The 16969-nt window shown below is 40.9% G+C and overlaps 1 protein-coding gene across 2 annotated transcripts in view; it reads left to right on the top strand.

Moving 5' to 3' along the window:
* KY (kyphoscoliosis peptidase) overlaps positions 1 to 16878 on the top strand; it is a 40046-nt gene extending 23168 nt beyond the window's left edge. For both annotated transcript variants that reach the window (XM_081007298.1, XM_081007297.1), the window contains exons 8-11: positions 340 to 457; positions 6464 to 6652; positions 9106 to 9296; positions 10152 to 16878. In XM_081007298.1, the coding sequence (XP_080863424.1) occupies positions 340 to 457; positions 6464 to 6652; positions 9106 to 9296; positions 10152 to 11056 (1403 nt within the window). In that variant the 3' untranslated portion in view covers positions 11057 to 16878. The remainder of the gene's footprint in view (positions 1 to 339; positions 458 to 6463; positions 6653 to 9105; positions 9297 to 10151) is intronic.
* The last annotated feature ends 91 nt before the right edge of the window (positions 16879 to 16969 follow it).

Raw genomic sequence — 16969 nt, 5'->3', positions numbered from 1 at the left:
TTTGTTTTCAGCAGCAGAAGTTAACTGAATTCACAGTCCTTTTACGCAGTAATGCATTTCTCCTGGTTAAGTTTCTTCATTTCAGCAGTCTAATTTGGATGGGGAAAGTTGTTTTGTTCTTGTTCTTTAACAACAGAGTGTAAGTATCCATTGCACATTACCAAAGGCTTCCACTGACAGGCTTCCTTAGGTGAATCCAACCTTAAGTAAACATCTGTTGTACCTGTTTGTATGTGAATACTTCCTGGTTACTTAACACAGGTCTGAATGACCCTTCTTTCACTTTGTCTATTTGTCTGCTTTACACCTGTGTTTAAACTTTCAACCTTTGCTCCCCAGAATATGATATTGTGGGCTTCTTTAACAAAGACCAGCAGTCTTTCAAGCCCAAGGATGTTCTCCAGAGCGGAAAGAGCATTTGCGAGGGATACGCTGGGCTCTTTGAACAAATGTGCAGGTACATGAAGATCAGAAATGTTCCCTTGCTCTGTTACCTATGCACCAGTTCTATCTCTCTTTATACCAACTAGGATTTGAAGCACCGTTTTGAAGCTGTATTGTTGAACAGCAGCAAGTCCTAGAAAGGTCAATTTTGCTTTCCGCCCCCCCTCCATAATTTACTTTGTACCATCTGCTGAGGCTCGCATTGCATTAACATAATGGCAGATGAGTACATGGGGATAATTTAGTTAGAAGAGGCTCTCTGTTTTTTCCTCGAGCATCTGAAGGTTAAAAGAACATTAGGACTGAAGAATATAGACTACCCCATGCAGTTCCTCACATGCAAGAAATGGTGAGTGTTGTGTCCCATACTGAACTTGGCCACATCCTCTGCAAACTGCCCCATACATCTAGTGCAGGAGCACCCTGGTGCAAAAACCTTTTCAGTCCAGGGGCCACATTCCTTTCTGGGGGACTTCCCAGGGGCCACAAGTCAGTGGTGAGTGAGAGGGCAGAGCAACAAATAAGACTCTGGGCAGGATTCATCTAAGTTGTGTGTGTGGCACTCATGCAACAGGACATTTCCTCCCTCTCAAGGGGACAGCAAAGCTGGTGAGGGGCATGGCCTGAGAAGATTCCTAAGGGCCAGTTAGAGAGACTTGGAGGGCCACATTTGGCCTTCAGCTTGAAGTTCCCCACCCTGAGTTAGAGGGATGGGGTTTGGCTGTGCAAGCACTGTGATTAATTTCCACCTGACTGCTCACAAAATAATGGCTACAAGACATACAAGGTGATTCCTTCACAAGAACTTTCCTGCCAGCTTCGTTTTATGAATTAAGGCTGGTGAGAATGCTTTTTTTTTTTTTTTTAAAGGATGTTGTTAGAACTTCCTTGAAGACTTGGATTCCCATGCCACCCACTCTGTTACATCCAGACCTTAATCGAATTGAGAATAAATCAAGGTTTTCTTCCAACACATCCTCTACCCATTGAGAAAAAACAGGTGCTTATGGAAGGAATTATGTGTATTTTTAATTGCAGCTTTGAGAGCTCTTCCAAGCCAAGCCCCTGGTGTCCATAAAAAGTAAACATCAACATGATGAAATGTTGTATTACCAGATATCATTTAACAATAATAATTATCAACTCATCCAAATGTTCCCTTGTCAGGATCTAGCTAATTAAGCAATTGTGGGATATTGAAGCACTCACCGAAATGTTCATCCCATTGTAAGAAGAATGCGTATGGAAAACAGCATTTACATGCCCACTTGAATGCAGACACTGTGCATCTTCACTGCATGTCTTCCAATCTGCTGTGGATTCCAATCTTTATCCATTCTGCAACAGCTAATCATGGGCAACTACACATGGGTCAGGCTAGGTTTGCCACATCATGTTTTGATGAACACAAAGTCTGCCAGAGCAGCGTGACAAGCATTGTGGCTGCTTTGGCAATGGAGATGTATCCCATGTCTCTCCATTCTGCCTCACTGAATGGGCTGGAGCCAGTGGAAGACTTTTCTTAGCGCTCAGTGATGTTACATTGACTACTTGCTGCAGACATCATTGCATTCATTATGGCTGAGATCACACAATGAAATCCTAAAATGGGAACATAAATAGCCCATTGAGGGGTGCAAAACGGGTGCAGAAATACCACAAAAAGCCATTAAGGTAGGGAGTCTCTATAGGGTATTTTGCACCATTCGCAAACCTGAATATTGCCTAGTGTGCCTCAATAAAGCATGTAGCCCCTTCCTGTTAGACTGAGGCAGCACTAAGTTCTGCCTTCAGGCAATTATCCAACCTCATTTGTTTTCCTTTCTTAAGACATTGAAATCAACAGAAAATCCTGCCATCCTTTGTTGTTGTTTTTCCATAGCAAACACTGTTGAAGAGAAAACTGAATCCAAATTCCATTCTCTACCCCAAACCATTGCTCTGTCAAGTGTTGTTGTTGTTTAGTCATTTAGTCGTGTCTGACTCTTCATGACCCCATGGACCAGAGCACGCCAGGCACTCCTGTCTTCCACTGCCTCCCGCAGTTTGGTCAAACTCATGCTGGTAGCTTCGAGAACACTGTCCAGCCATCTCGTCCTCTGTCGTCCCCTTCTCCTTGTGCCCTCCATCTTTCCCAACATCAGGGTCTTTTCCAGGGAGTCTTCTCTTCTCATGAGGTGGCCAAAGTATTGGAGCCTCAGCTTCACAATCTGTCCTTCCAGTGAGCACTCAGGACTGATTTCCTTAAGAATGGAGAGGTTTGATCTTCTTGCAGTCCATGGGACTCTCAAGAGTCTCCTCCAGCACCATAATTCAAAAGCATCAATTCTTCGGCGATCAGCCTTCTTTATGGTCCAGCTCTCTCTTCCGTACATTACTACGGGGAAAACCATAGCTTTAACTATTCGGACCTTTGTTGGCAAGGTGATGTCTCTGCTTTTTAAGATGCTGTCTAGGTTTGTCATTGCTTTGTCAAGTGTACCTCCAGCCAAAAACCTAATGCTTGGGGTGAAAGAAAAAGGAGCAGCTTTGCTACGTTTGTGCCTGCTGAGCAGGCAAAAGCTGACACATTTGTCTTTCATTTCTATTCTAGAGCAGAAACCTTTAGGGTACTTCCAAGCAATGGCTGTGATATTACAAGATTAGCTAGCTAGTTGTTGCAGCAAGACCAGCACAACATAATAATGGTGCACAATTGCTGTTGTAATGATCAGGGTGGTATTTTTCATGTAGCAACAAGGTGCACTCTCAACCTTTCATTACCGTCTCGCTATGTATGTAGGCAATTTTCTTCAAGCTATACATTTAAGTGACACTGGATGGAGGGCATAACATTTCTAACTGAATAGGCTTAGGGGCAAGAGCATTCAATGTCGGGCCATGGAATTCGCCTCTCATGCCGAGATTTTGGCACCCTGTTAGGCGTTCCGGTGTTCAGGTCTCACATACAGTGTAACCTCCATGTTTGATCAGGAGTTGAAGATTCTGGTGGCAGCAGGGTCTCGCCTCCAACAGCTGCTTTGCTTGGCAAGCCTGCCGCAGCTCTGGCTGCATTTGGGAGATGAACGACTTTTATGGAGGATAATAAACGCTGGGGAAAGCCTACCTTGCAGTCCTAATCATTACCACAAAAACGGCTTTGGAAACAAATGAGGTTGACAAGACACCATCCATCTCCATTGTTGATGTAAATAATATAATTAACCAAGAATGCTTTTTAAAGCAATGCTGGATTGCCAGCTTGGCATATCAAGGAAGAGCCCGTCCAAAACTCCAAAGCCTTGCTGACTTGGGCAGCTGTCTGGGCTGGCAGCCCCACAGCTTGAAACAGCAAAGTTAATTGACTAAGGGCAGAACTAACTGGGTGAACAAAACACCATTCTGGCAGAGGGAAGTAGCAACACACAGAAATGCTTCTATTTCAGCAGTTTAAATCAGGAATCATTGTTGCCTCTAGTGCTGGCCCAGCTATAGACATGATGAGGAAGAACCCGACCGTCAACCAAGTAACCATTTTCTCCTTTCATTGATTATATAGACTTGCCTTTGCTCCAGCCATACCCTTTATCACTGGCAATTATCTCATTTCTCCACATGCCTCGCTGAAACAACTCTCTCTCCCTTCATTCACTTTCCCCAAAGCCTTTCAAATTTTTGTTCTCTTTCTCTCAACCACTTTTCTTCACATTGAAGTGACCAGCTCCGTCTACTGCAGTAGTACTGAAGGGAAGGTCATGCCATTCACGTAACACCATTGTAATTTGCACTGTTTTCCGGGCTATCTTCTATTCCCCTTTGAAACACAGGCTAACATCTTATTTGCTTTTAATCATCTCCATGCACTGAGCAGATGCTTTCGCTGAACTGTCTGCAAGGATTGTATCACGGTCTGCAATCAATTCCAATTGTTTCATTCAATCCAATGTTGCCACAAATTTAATTTCATCTACCATCACTCTGTTCAAGCTACTGGCTTTGTTAAGCGTCAAGGGAGCTCTTCACAGTCCTCTCTAGCCACTCACTCCTAATTGATGAGTTGTTAACAGTAAAAGGAAGGAACCTGGTTAGGCCATCTCTATAGGATTGTCCAGAATCATTACGTGACTGGCTTGTTTGCTGCCTTTTTAAAACCAGAATATGCAATGCAACTTACAAAACTACCAACATAATACAAAGCAAGAGAAAGATGAAACGCCACCTAAAACCACAACACATTTCAGCAAAAACAAACACAGCAATGTAAAATAGCAGCGGGTCACATGATAAAAGCAGACTTCAACAAAAGTTCACATATAAGATCATTGTCACTGCAGGCAGTGAGTGAGCTATTATGTGCTTTGCTCAGGAGAATCGTCCAAATCCTGCGTGCCACAGTTGAAAAGGCCCTTTCCTGGATACTGATGTGCCATTTCATACAGCAGTTATGAAACCCCAAAGAGGGCTTCTGCAATAAAATGACAGTCCCATGCTGGCTGAGATGGATGGATGTGATTTTAGAGATATTCTGGGTCCAACCATGATGGGTCAAAGCAGTGCTTAAACTGAGCTGGGAAGCAAGCTGGTAACCAGTGATGCTGGAGAATGGACAGTTCCTATCAGAAACTTCACTGGACCAGTTGAAGCTTTAAGGCTGTATTCAAGAACAACCCCATGTACAGCACTACAGTCATCTAACCTGGATGTAACAAGTATAAACTAAAACACTGTACTATGAGACTTGTGTGAGTTCCTCAGAACTGGTCAAGGCAGGACTCCAGTCAGGGCTGCAGCTTTGCTGGTGGAGCAGCCAGCTGGATTTTATGAGGCTGAACCTTTACAAGCAGAGCCAGCCCAGACTACATCCTCCTATGCCTGGTTTGGGGATGAAGAGGAGGAAAGAGATGCCAGAATGACCAAGGGGCTGGAGCAACTCGCCTATCAGGAAAGGTTACAATGTTTGGAGCTTTTCAGGTTGGGAAAAAGGTGAGTGGGGACATGACAGAGGTATATAAAATTATGCACGTTGTGAAGAAAATGGATAGAGAAGTTTTTCTCTGTCTCATATAATACTAGAATTTGGGGCCATCCAAAGAAGCTGAATGCTGGAAGATTCAGGACAGACAAAAGAAAGGACTTCTTCACACAATGCGGTTAAACTATGGAATTTGCTCCCACAAGAGAATGATGGCCAACTTGGCTGGTGTTAAAAGAGAGTTGGACACATTCACAGAGGACAGGCCTATCAGCAGCTACTAACTATGAAGGCTATAATCTACCTCTGCTGTCAGAAGCATTACATTGCTGAATGCCAGTTGCAGGAAATCACAGTGGGGAGACCACTATTGCAATTCAGGTCCTGTTTGTGGGCTTCCCATTGGCATGTGGTTGGCCACTGTGAGAACAGGATGCTAGGCTAGATGAGCCTTTAGCCTGATCAAGGAGGGCTCATTTTATGTTCTTAACAGGCTAATTTTGCCTTTAAGAATGCAGCATTATCCTGATTGATCTGCGGAGACTGGGAGCATTTATCCAAAATAATAATAATAAATTTTATTTGTACCCCGCCCTCCCCGGAGGCAGCAGAGCTCCAGCATAGAAGACAACAGTGAGACCTCTTTTTTTCCTTCTCGCCTGCATCTTTAAACACATCTTGGGCTACTCTTGGGCTTCCTTCTTTATCATAAATAAACTGAGGCTGCTTGTTTTCAGGAGTCTTTACTTATTCAAGCATTATTATTTTTTAAATAAAAATTTCACAGCACTTGGATCGACTGCCAAATAGTTAAAAGTCTGCCTCCTCCCATAGTAACACTTGCTCGAAGCAAGAGATGTCAGGAAGAACAAAAGACAGCCTTTGACTTAACACCCATAAATATTAGTAATGCATGAAAAGAGTATTATTTCAGGTGTGATTCACTCTAATCTGCAGTGAGCACGAGAGATCATAACACTTCCAACATTTATATGAATGATAAAGACAGCCCCTTAGAAGCAAGACCCTGTTCTTTAAGTCCTTTCTATCCTTTTTCTCTCTCCCCAGTATTGCAGGAGTGCAATGCATGAATTTATCTGGTTATTCTAAAGGCCATGGCTACAGGGCTGGGGAGACTTTCACAGGAGAGTATGACCATGCCTGGAACGCAGTTTACCTTGATGGAAGGTGGCATTTGGTGGACAGCACCTGGGGGAGTGGCTCCATTGATGACTGCTTCAGCAAATTTACCTTCAGGTATGATTGTCCTTTCCTCCTCCCTTACAGCTCTGGGGCACAGGGGTGGGGATAAGCAAAACAGGTAGCTTTCCTTGGTCACATTCAAGGGCTCTGCAACATATACTATTTGATTTGCTTGCTTCATTTATAACTACTTATTGAAATCTGTGTCAAATTTCAGATTTGAAAAAACAAAAGCATCATCAGGATGTAGGGCTTATCATTTAACCATAATGACCATTTACTTCACTATTCCAAGCTACGTGTCTCAAAGGCTAATCATGAAGGGGACAAAGCTTCATTTTAAAAATAAATAAATAAGGGTGTATATATTTTCTCCCCTCCCACCAATTGGCCCCTAAAAGTTCTCCTCAGGCTTCCACCTATGAGAAATGTCAAGCTCTTAAACAGGGTTGTTACAAACTAAAAAGGTATAGAAATCTAGCTAAACAAGTCCCCATTCTTTGAATGTTAATATTTCCACTAACTATTGAAACCAAAACACTCCTGAAAGGTATGAGAACCATGAAAAAGAAATTAAAGCTTGGAAACAAATGGTAGAAATCCACTTGGTCCAGATAGTTACCAGTGTTACTGGTAGTCTGGACAATGACCCATGTGAAGGATTTGATATTCCTCCATGTGAAGACCTAGTATTGGGACAGCCCATGTTATAATTAGAAGGGCACAGTAATTAGAAATGAAACACAGATCACCAAGGCTAGAGACACCGTGGGGCAAGCAACAGGCCAAACCGAGTTTACTAGCCAGTCTGAAAATCCCCATATTAGCTTATTATAGACCTTCTTTGGCACAACACAATTGAAGATGAGCATTGACTTTGAAAATGCATTTTCAGTAGCTCCTGCTAAAAATTAATTCTGAGAGAATACTGCTTCCATTTGGCATTGTCCCTTAAACATAGAGGGACTACACTGGGTGTAAAGAGTTATTTCTTAACTGAAGTTGTTAAATTCCACGTTTTTGAAAATTTTACTCTCTAATGGCTAGAGAGAGATTTTTTTCTTATTGCTCTCTTTCAAAATGCCTGATTTGCCCACATGCTTGGGGAGCAGAATTCAGCATTCTTAGAACTCCCATCCAGCCTTCCTTTATTTAAATTAAGTTTTTATCCCTTAAACCTGCAAACCTAGGCTTGAAAGTGCATGCAGAGAACATACAGTGGTACCTATAGTTACAAACTTAATTCGTTCCAGAGGTTCGTTCTTAACCTGAAACTGTTCTTAACTAGAGGCGTGCCTTCACTAATGAGGCCTCTTGCTGCCGCTGCGCCACTGGCATACGATTTCTGTTCTCATCCTGGGGCAAAGTTCTCAACTCAAGGTAACTCCTCCAGGTTAGCGGAGTTTGTAACCTGAAGCGTTTGTAACCTGATGCATTTGTAACTCGAGGTACCACTGTATAGGGAAATCCAAGAAGCTGGGGAGGATGGAGATTTCAGTGCTTTGCATGATCCTGTCTATGTCTTGCTGAAGCAGAATGACTGAATTATGCAATTTAGGAAGTTTATGTAACCTCCCTACCTTAACAAACTATAGTTTATTGAGTTAGGAACAAGTTTTTGGCTTTAGCACATCCTTTCTGATCTTTAAAACAGCATCCCTGTTATATATGAAATCTCATTTGGAAATCTTTTTGGAAACATGGATTGCATAGGTGCACGTAGGATTGTTTTTATTGTTAAGATGAGCTGACAATGTTTCTTTTTATTGTATTTGCAAAATTTTAAAAAGTTAAAAACACATTTATCATTTAATGTCATTTAACTATCCAGGACCATACTATGGTTTAAAATCCTGGTTAATATGCTAACATTAGTTCCTCACTAACATAACTAGCAACTCAACCTTAAACAGACCATTACTGATATGAGGAAAAATAAAAAAATCCTTCCAGTAGCACCTTTAAGACCAACTAAGTTAGTTCTTGGTATGAGTTTTCGTGTGCAAGCACACTTCTTCAGATACTGAAGAAGTGTGCTTGCACACGAAAGCTCATACCAAGAACTAACTTAGTTGGTCTTAAAGGTGCTACTGGAAGGATTTTTTTATTTTGACTATGGCAGACCAACACGGCTACCTATCTGTAACTGATATGAGGAAATCAGTGCATAAACTATGCATTATAAAGCCAGGAGCATTATAACCAAACTGGGCCACTGATAACTTACTCTATAACAGGCAACCTCATTTGACTGCACCCTCTGTTCTATGGTATTCTGAGCCAAATCCATCCAGCCCCAAATCTACACATCTCATCTCTTCATTTTGCCTCCTAGAGCTCAGCTGTGTTTCCTACCATCATTCCAGTCCTAATTTATGTACAGTTGAAAGGAAACTCCCATTGATAAACCTATCTAGAACTGCAGCCATAGTTAATATTCAGTACAAGGCAGAAAGCTAAGAGAACCCGGTGCCAGTGATGTATTGACCTCTCCTTTCTTGTTCCAGATACAACGAATTTTATTTCCTCACCCACCCCGCCCTATTTATTAATAATCATTTCCCAGACAACAGCAATTGGCAGCTCCTCAAACCAGCTGTGACATTGAAACAGTTTGAGAGCAACATGTTATATAAGAGTGACTTTTACATGATGGGATTGCTGGCAGCCCACCCAGAAACACCAATTATTCAAACAGGTACAGTGATACATGTCATTGCCCCATGCCGATCTTATTATAAGGAACAGTTCCAGGCTTTGGTAGGGGGCTAAAAAAAAAGATAAAAGTAGCAAAGGTTAGGATTTGGGCTGCTGGATTACTTTTAAAAGATTAGCTCTGTGGGACTAAAGCATGGGGTTCAAAGTTCTGCAGCCTTTTTTCATCTTCATCACCATTACCCTTGGGGTACCAATCGGTGTAAAATACGAAGTGCTATTTATTACCCATCAGATTGCATGTGCCCCAAGAATATTTATATTCCCGCCTGAAGTGAAGGGGAAAGTTTCAGAAAATTCTGGGCTGAGGCTCAGAGCCTTACATGGGTGCAAGTCAGTACACTTGAGTTTCAGACGCTCCCCATGGTGTCATTCAGAACCTAACCATGGAACGAATAATTTCATTTTGAAATCCTGTCTTTTGAACTCTCTCAGACTTCTCTGAAACTGACAAGTTTCTAAGGGGTTGTAGTCAAAAAATGCAGGCAGCTTGAGCTGTAACTGAAAGACATCGGTGCTTTCATCTTTTCCAAGAATGATGAGCAATTCTACTGCATTTGTAATAAAACAGAAGCAAACAAGTACCCGAAAATGAAGGCTTCCCACCCTTAACCCTCTTGTTATTTATTCTGAATTTGGACTTGACAGACGCTTGTCAACTTCTAACCAGCCAACCATAATATTCTCCCTTTCACTGCCAAAATGATTGACAGTACAGCAGGCAATTCCATTCTCCAGGTCATTTTCTCCAGCTTTTTTTTTTTTTTTTGATTGATTTGTATTTTTGAGTAAATAGTAAGAAACATCCTAACCAGCCTCCTTTATTTGCATGTCACAGTAAATGGGAAAGTAGTAGTAGCTGTGGAGACTCGTTTGCCAATGCTGTTCATGTTTGAACTGAAAGGGGCAAAGGAATATAGCTTGATGACTCTGAAGAGGAATGGGATGAACCTGGAGCTCTACCCACAGAAGACAGGGACCCATAAGCTACAGATCTACGCCAAACCATCCAAGGGCTCAGATGAAGTCTACAACTGTGTGATAGAATATACATTAGAGTGTAGCTCTGTAGACAGGAACGTCTGCTTTCCAAAGGAACTTCATCAACCTGTTGGGCCCAGCTGGTTCTCAGAGAGGCAAGGATTCCTCAAGCCCTCGCAAAAAGGCCCAATCATTCATACCAGTGACGGGCGCTACGATCTCAGCTTCATCCTCAGTAAGGACTTGAGTGTTTTAGCTTCCCTGCATTCGGGCAACGTAAGCCTCAGCGAGGATACAACAAGACGGCACATCTTGCAAGCTTGCCAAGGAAACCAGGTAGACTTTAAGATCCACCTTCCTCATGCAGGGAACTTTGCTTTTAAAATCTTTGCGAAAAAGAAGTCTGATCCTGGAAATTATAACTATGTCTTCAACTACCTCATCTGTTGCCCAAATGCCAAGGTGAAATGGCCAGTGTTCCCCCAGACTTATAGCAAGTGGGTGGAGGGTTATGAGCTAGTGGAGCCGCTAGCCGGGTTGCTCCCTGCTGACCGCAACGTTAAGTTTAAACTCAAGCTTCATAGCATTGCCAAGGCATTTGTTCAATGTGAAAAAATCTGCCCCTTGTCTTTAAGCAAGGATGGCTACTGGGAGGGATCTTGCAGCACATCAGGCTGCACAGAGGTCTATGTGATGGTGCTGGAAAATGCCAATCATAAGTTCTACTCTCACATCTTGAAATATGAAGTAGAGCCACAGTAGGAGGCCAATCCTACTCTTATCATCTGTCCACATGTGCAGAGAGATCTGATATATCACAGTTCATACCGCTCTCGAGTAATTCCTTAAGGCTCCCTTAACATTGGGGAATAGTGCTCACCCCTCTCTGAAGCACCAACAAAACAATACAACTTGATCAAAACTTCCTGAATGGTATTACACAATGAGTGGCATTTGTAGGAAATGTATAGTTTCTTTACCAGTGTAACGTCATACTTCCCATATACATAATTTCAACTATAGATTATTCTTGTGCTACGGGCACAGTACATTTTGCACATTTCCCCACCTAGTCCACCTCCATTTTAGGATGCAACTGCTGATTTCTGAATGGCTTACATTCAACAAATATGTTATGGACAACAAAGGGGCATTCTCTAACTCATTGTGGGCCAGGAAGAGAGAAGGACCACACACTTTTGAGCATCAATGTGAGAGTGGCTGCAGAATCTCATCAAAACACATATTGGTGCAAGATTATAATCCAAATGGAAGCTTTCTTGTGTGCACTTCATTGTCTTACAAATATAAATGATACTGCGAAAACAGGTTTTTACACCAGATCTTAAAAGCAATTAAATACTAGTTTTTATCTCATTGCGCTGTGGTGCTTTTTAAATGACATGGTAAGGAACATGTATGTGAACAAAAGGGTAATTTAATTCTTAACTAATTTGCTACCTTATCAATAAAAAAAGATTGTGCTGCTGATTCTAGGAAATAGCAATTCACCAAGTGTGAAACACAGTGGGATAACCAAAGACAATCTTGATGACCTGCACAGAATGAAACACGAACAGAAAGGTATCATTGATAAAAGTTAGTTTCTATATAAACACATGAACCCTTTTGGTCAAACATGGATAGTTTAGTATAACAGCAAAGATCTGTGGTTTAAGTCAGAAAATGAATTTATTTTAACACAAGTTATAATCTGTCTAATCTTCTATATGATCAATAGACTGCAATTTGCTTTTTAAAAAATCCTTGTATCTAATCAAAATTCAGGGAGCTGACTGGATAGCCCTGGAGGTTTTTCAGTGCTGTGACATTAATTTTTTATTACAAATTTCATATATTCATTGAACCATATGGATTCCTTGCCTAGACCAAAAAATATCAGCAATTCGTTTTTTCCATGTGCCTTTAAAAGTTTTGTTTTACCAGTTTTTGGAGGAATATATATACTTGAAGCAAGCCCCTGTGTCAAATGAATATTTCTTCCTGCTGTGACTTGGTTCGCACCAATAGACAACAGTTTAAGGACTAATATAGATGGTCAAGTGGCATGTGTCCCAATTGCATCTTCCCCACAGTAGCTTGAAGGTGCTAATACTACCCAATCCGTTATTCAGCTTTGGGGAAGAAAAAGGGAAGATAGCTATGCTCCTGTTCAAACAACTTCCAAGCCACCACACTTTAAATTGTAATACCCACTGGAAGAAGCCAGGGAAAGACTGTGGATGCAATAGACAATGACACTCTGAAGAGTGATGAAGCACAAGGTGGTGCAAGCATGACAGACCACATATATAATTAAAAGAACATTGCAAGATGAGTTTTGTAGGGTCTCTAAAGGAGGGGAGCACTCATTTAGCAAAAAAAAAATATCATAAAGTAAAAGGGAAAGCTAAAAACATATGAGGAACATTTTGGCACTCTCATGACTCATAACTTTCCAATAGGCTCCTGTGTCATTTTTGTAATATTGTACAATCACATTGCATGCAGCCATTGTGTTAGCTATATTATTTTAGGGGATCCAAAGAATTAAAGTTCCTTTAGAGGTGAGTTGGAGCACGATTGTGCCAACCATACAGATAACATCTGCCAACTGATGAGTGACAATTGCTGCTACCCCTGTCTGTTGCTACCCCAAAATTATAATATGGCCTGGGTAAGTAAGTTTGAGAAGGCTTCCTTTTGTCACTCTTGAACCTACTGCCGTATTGAACCTACTCTTGAACCTACAGCTTCATCTACAGATCCTAAAAACGGAGGAAGAAAAGTCTCTTAACCCAGATGTCTGGAAGGCACCATGTTGGCTACCCCCAAAATGCATATAGTAACTGGGATTCTGTGCTGTAAATCAGGAAGCAGTTGATCGAAATCTTGCATCTGCCATAGTCTGATTAGGTGACTTTAACAAACCCTTCTCTTTTTCTATATTTGGAAACAACACCAGCCTACCCAACATAGCTAGGAGGATTACAAAGACTTTGAACACTCTTATCATTGTTTTATTCTACACTTTCACATCACTAATGGATCATTAGAAATTTCTTGGAAAAGAGAAAGCCCTGCATTGGTTTCTGAAGGTTTACGCTGCAGGGCTCAGTTAAGCCTCCTAGGGAAAACAATTTCACAGGACTCCGATACTAAAAGGCCCTGCTCTGGGCTATAAACTAGATCTTACAGAGCACAAAAAAATGGTATTTGGTGCAGGGCTGCCTCTAAGGAAGTTAAAGGACAAGCAAGCTCAGCTGCTGGATGCAATCTTCTATATCTGATGTGAAGGCAGATAATACTGAACACCAGCCAAAGCATAATCCTTAAACTTTCTCTGAACTCTTTTACTGAGGATTACCAATTAAACCTACTAATATAATACACATTGATTCTCAATTTTTTTTAAAAAAAATATGTAAAGTAGAAGGCGAACATCTGGCTCAGCCTTGCAAGCAAAAAGGAAACTCTTTGGTGTTATTAAAAGGCTCAGTTCAAAGAAAAAACTCCCCTCCAGCTTCATTAATTATAAAACTGTTAAGGCCAACTGATTATTCCAAAGGGATGTTCAACATTCTCAAGGCATAGATGAATGCATGGAAACCCTGCAGCCACAGATAAAAGTGCCTCAGAAGTCTGCACTAGCTTTGTCATCACCCTCCAGGATAAACAACCTTCCTCCACCTCCAAAACATGCATATTTACAGTCTCAACACATATTAAGCCCACTCAAGAGTTTTTGATGATGTAGCCCACAAACTACACATAACTCCTAATATAATTTTTTCTTTGCCCTTAACTCATCAGTCCTTTCTAGCATTTTCTGAACTCTATATGCACGGGGAAGCAACAAGCAAGCAGGAATACCAACCTCCTTGTGCAATTTGCTCGTCTCAGATTGATGTCCATTTTGGGACTAACAGTTTGCCCTGCCAAAGTACAGCACTGTCTCAGGTTCTTGGCACCTCTGTTATTACAACTCTCTTTCCAAGAATGAACCAGTGTTTCCCCTGAATTTAAAAAAAACCACAGTAACCAACTCTGTTACACGAAGCAACACGAGTGAAGTGGCACAGAACATTTTTTTTTACCTCTTTAGGATCAGATAGGCCTCCAGAAAAAAAATTTGATACACCCAAATTAGTTTTTGATTTGATTAAAGCAATTTGTGTTGAATCAGAATGGAGCTGGGAGAGGTGAGGCACCAAAGATACTCCTCACCAAATATATTACTTTTGCTCTATACAACATAGGGATGCCCCACAGTTTTTTAGAAGGGACTGAGCAATGTTAAGATGTTAGATATATTTACAAGAGAATATTAAGGTGCTCTCGTCTTTACCCAATTATGAATGTCACAAAGGGAATTATATTGAACTCGATGGTGGCATGCACAACATCCTTGAAGATTTAGCAAGGTAGGAAAAAATATGGCTGCAACAAGGCATATTTTATATCCCAAGGTACACCATGCATTTCAAATTTTAAAGAAGCATCATCTTTTCTTTCCATTGATAATGTTCTCTAAGGAATGTTTGCCTCCACAGCACTGCACAATCTGGAGCACCTATTACTACACTTTATTTTCTACCCTCTGCATTACTGGAGGTCGGCTTAAAGATCATCATACAGTAGGAAATGAATGGCCTTTGAGGAAACATCAACACTGGTTTGACGCCAACTCTGTCAAACATGATACAATAGCCTTATGCACTGCAGAACCTGCAAGTCAGAGTCAGAGTTCTCCCTAGTTCAGAGAGCAAACTGTCAAACAGGAGATCATAGAAAGCCACAGTTGCTGAGCTCTCCTGACCAACACTCACAGTGGGAAAAATTTCATCTTCAAGTCACAGAATTTGAAGAATTTTTGTTATTCTCATTCAGTAGCAGTCCATTTTAAAGGCTGTCGTATTTGTTACGAAGTGATTATTTTTGTACTCTTAAGTTTCACAAAAACAAATCACAACATCTCTGAAAATGCATCTGGAATGGATTCATAACTATTCACGTTTTCAGGGATCCAAAACTTAGTTTGCTGGCCACTCCCATAGAAGTCACCTCTATGTGCAGGGAAAGTCAATCCCAATGTACATGTCAGGTTCCTCATGTATGACAGAAGTTCCTTGCTCAGTATGAAGGGCAAAATTACAAGGTCTCCCTGTCTGACTTCTTTCTTGCAAGGAGTAAATCTGTAGCATGTGTTTCTTGACTCGAGCAGCTGTTTCCTGTACTTTCAGTCCCTCTACTCAAAATGTTAACACCAGGGCTCTTACACAAGAAATGATAGAGTATACTCACTTTGCTGGGGCAGCCACCCAACCACTTTTTCACAAAAAATATTTGCTCTGTGTGCTTTGACAAGAACTGTTCACCATTCCTACAAAACAACATAATTTTTTTAAAAAATCTGTCTTCATGCCACATTTGATTTCATATTGTCTATCAGTGTCAAGCTGCTGTGAGAGGTGTTGACGAAGAATGACATGAAGCCATAAAAATCAAACACAGCAAGCAAAACATAGGAGTTAGCACACTGGAAAGAGGTTGGTGATGTACAGAGACTATTACATTTATGATGGAGGCAAACATCAAAAAGATGCTCTTGCAGAGTAGGAATTCTCCTGAATCAAGATCTAGAAGGTTGTTAATTATGGCCAGCCTTCTAGCAGCAGTAACATCCTCAGCTTGGCAACAAACCTTTCTGCATCTAGAAATACAGATGTTCTCCACTTTCTCAAGATCATCCATTCAGCAAACGATAATTAGCATTAATACCATCATGTATACGGGAGCAAATTCAAGTTGAAACCTCTAAAAATATATGTTATTGAAAAGGGGAGATATTGGTCACATACAGGGGCTTCTCTGACCTATAGAAGAAACAATAAATGAAAGGTAAAGACTACATGCAGATGAACAGAAGCCTTTGAAAAGGAAAAGCAAGAGATTTAGAATTTAAATGAACACATGGATTATTCTAAGGATTCAGGGGGCAAGGCTGAATATCTCCACCATTTTCATATTTCACTGAAAATATTTTAAATCTAGTAATTCATTTTAGTAATTCAGATTGGATTATCAAGGGCCAATAGGCAGAAAGGATTAATTGGGGTGGGAATGGAAGCCTAATGCTTGGGATCTTGGTTTCTGCTCAAGGACACATTTTTAAAGATACACATTTCTTGTTTAAGCTAAAACAACTTTTTAATAGCTGTCTGGCAGATTGACCAGCCTTCTAAATTTGCTCTTATGGCTGTGAGCAGCTGCTTAGTACTTCATAAGGCAGCTGTTGTTTAAGTAAAATGGATTTCATGTATAGGTGTTTATTACTTACATTGAACTTCACCTTCTGTACCAACTTATCTTCCACCAAAACACCCTCTCTTTTCATGGAGTATCTATTTCACTGCATTTTGTCCTCTTCAACTATGAAAGATAAATAGTAATAAAACAGACCCCCAATGGAACCACTGCCACATCATTTTGTAGTGTTTGGTATGCAAGTGATAGCAACACAAAGTACAGGAAACTCCAACTCTACAGGAAAACTAAAAAGGAAGCAAAATCACAACTCCTTTTCTTGGTTTCTCAAACTGTTTGAATAACATATTTCATGGAATAAACATCAAGCAAAATTGGAAGCAAAAAGTAACCTAATTCCCAAAATGT

Source organism: Podarcis pityusensis, assembly GCF_964106645.2.
Source record: "Podarcis pityusensis genome assembly, chromosome: 5".
NCBI lineage: Eukaryota > Metazoa > Chordata > Lepidosauria > Squamata > Lacertidae > Podarcis > Podarcis pityusensis.
Note: the sequence above shows the minus strand (reverse complement) of the source record. Positions and strands in the feature narration are given on the sequence as shown.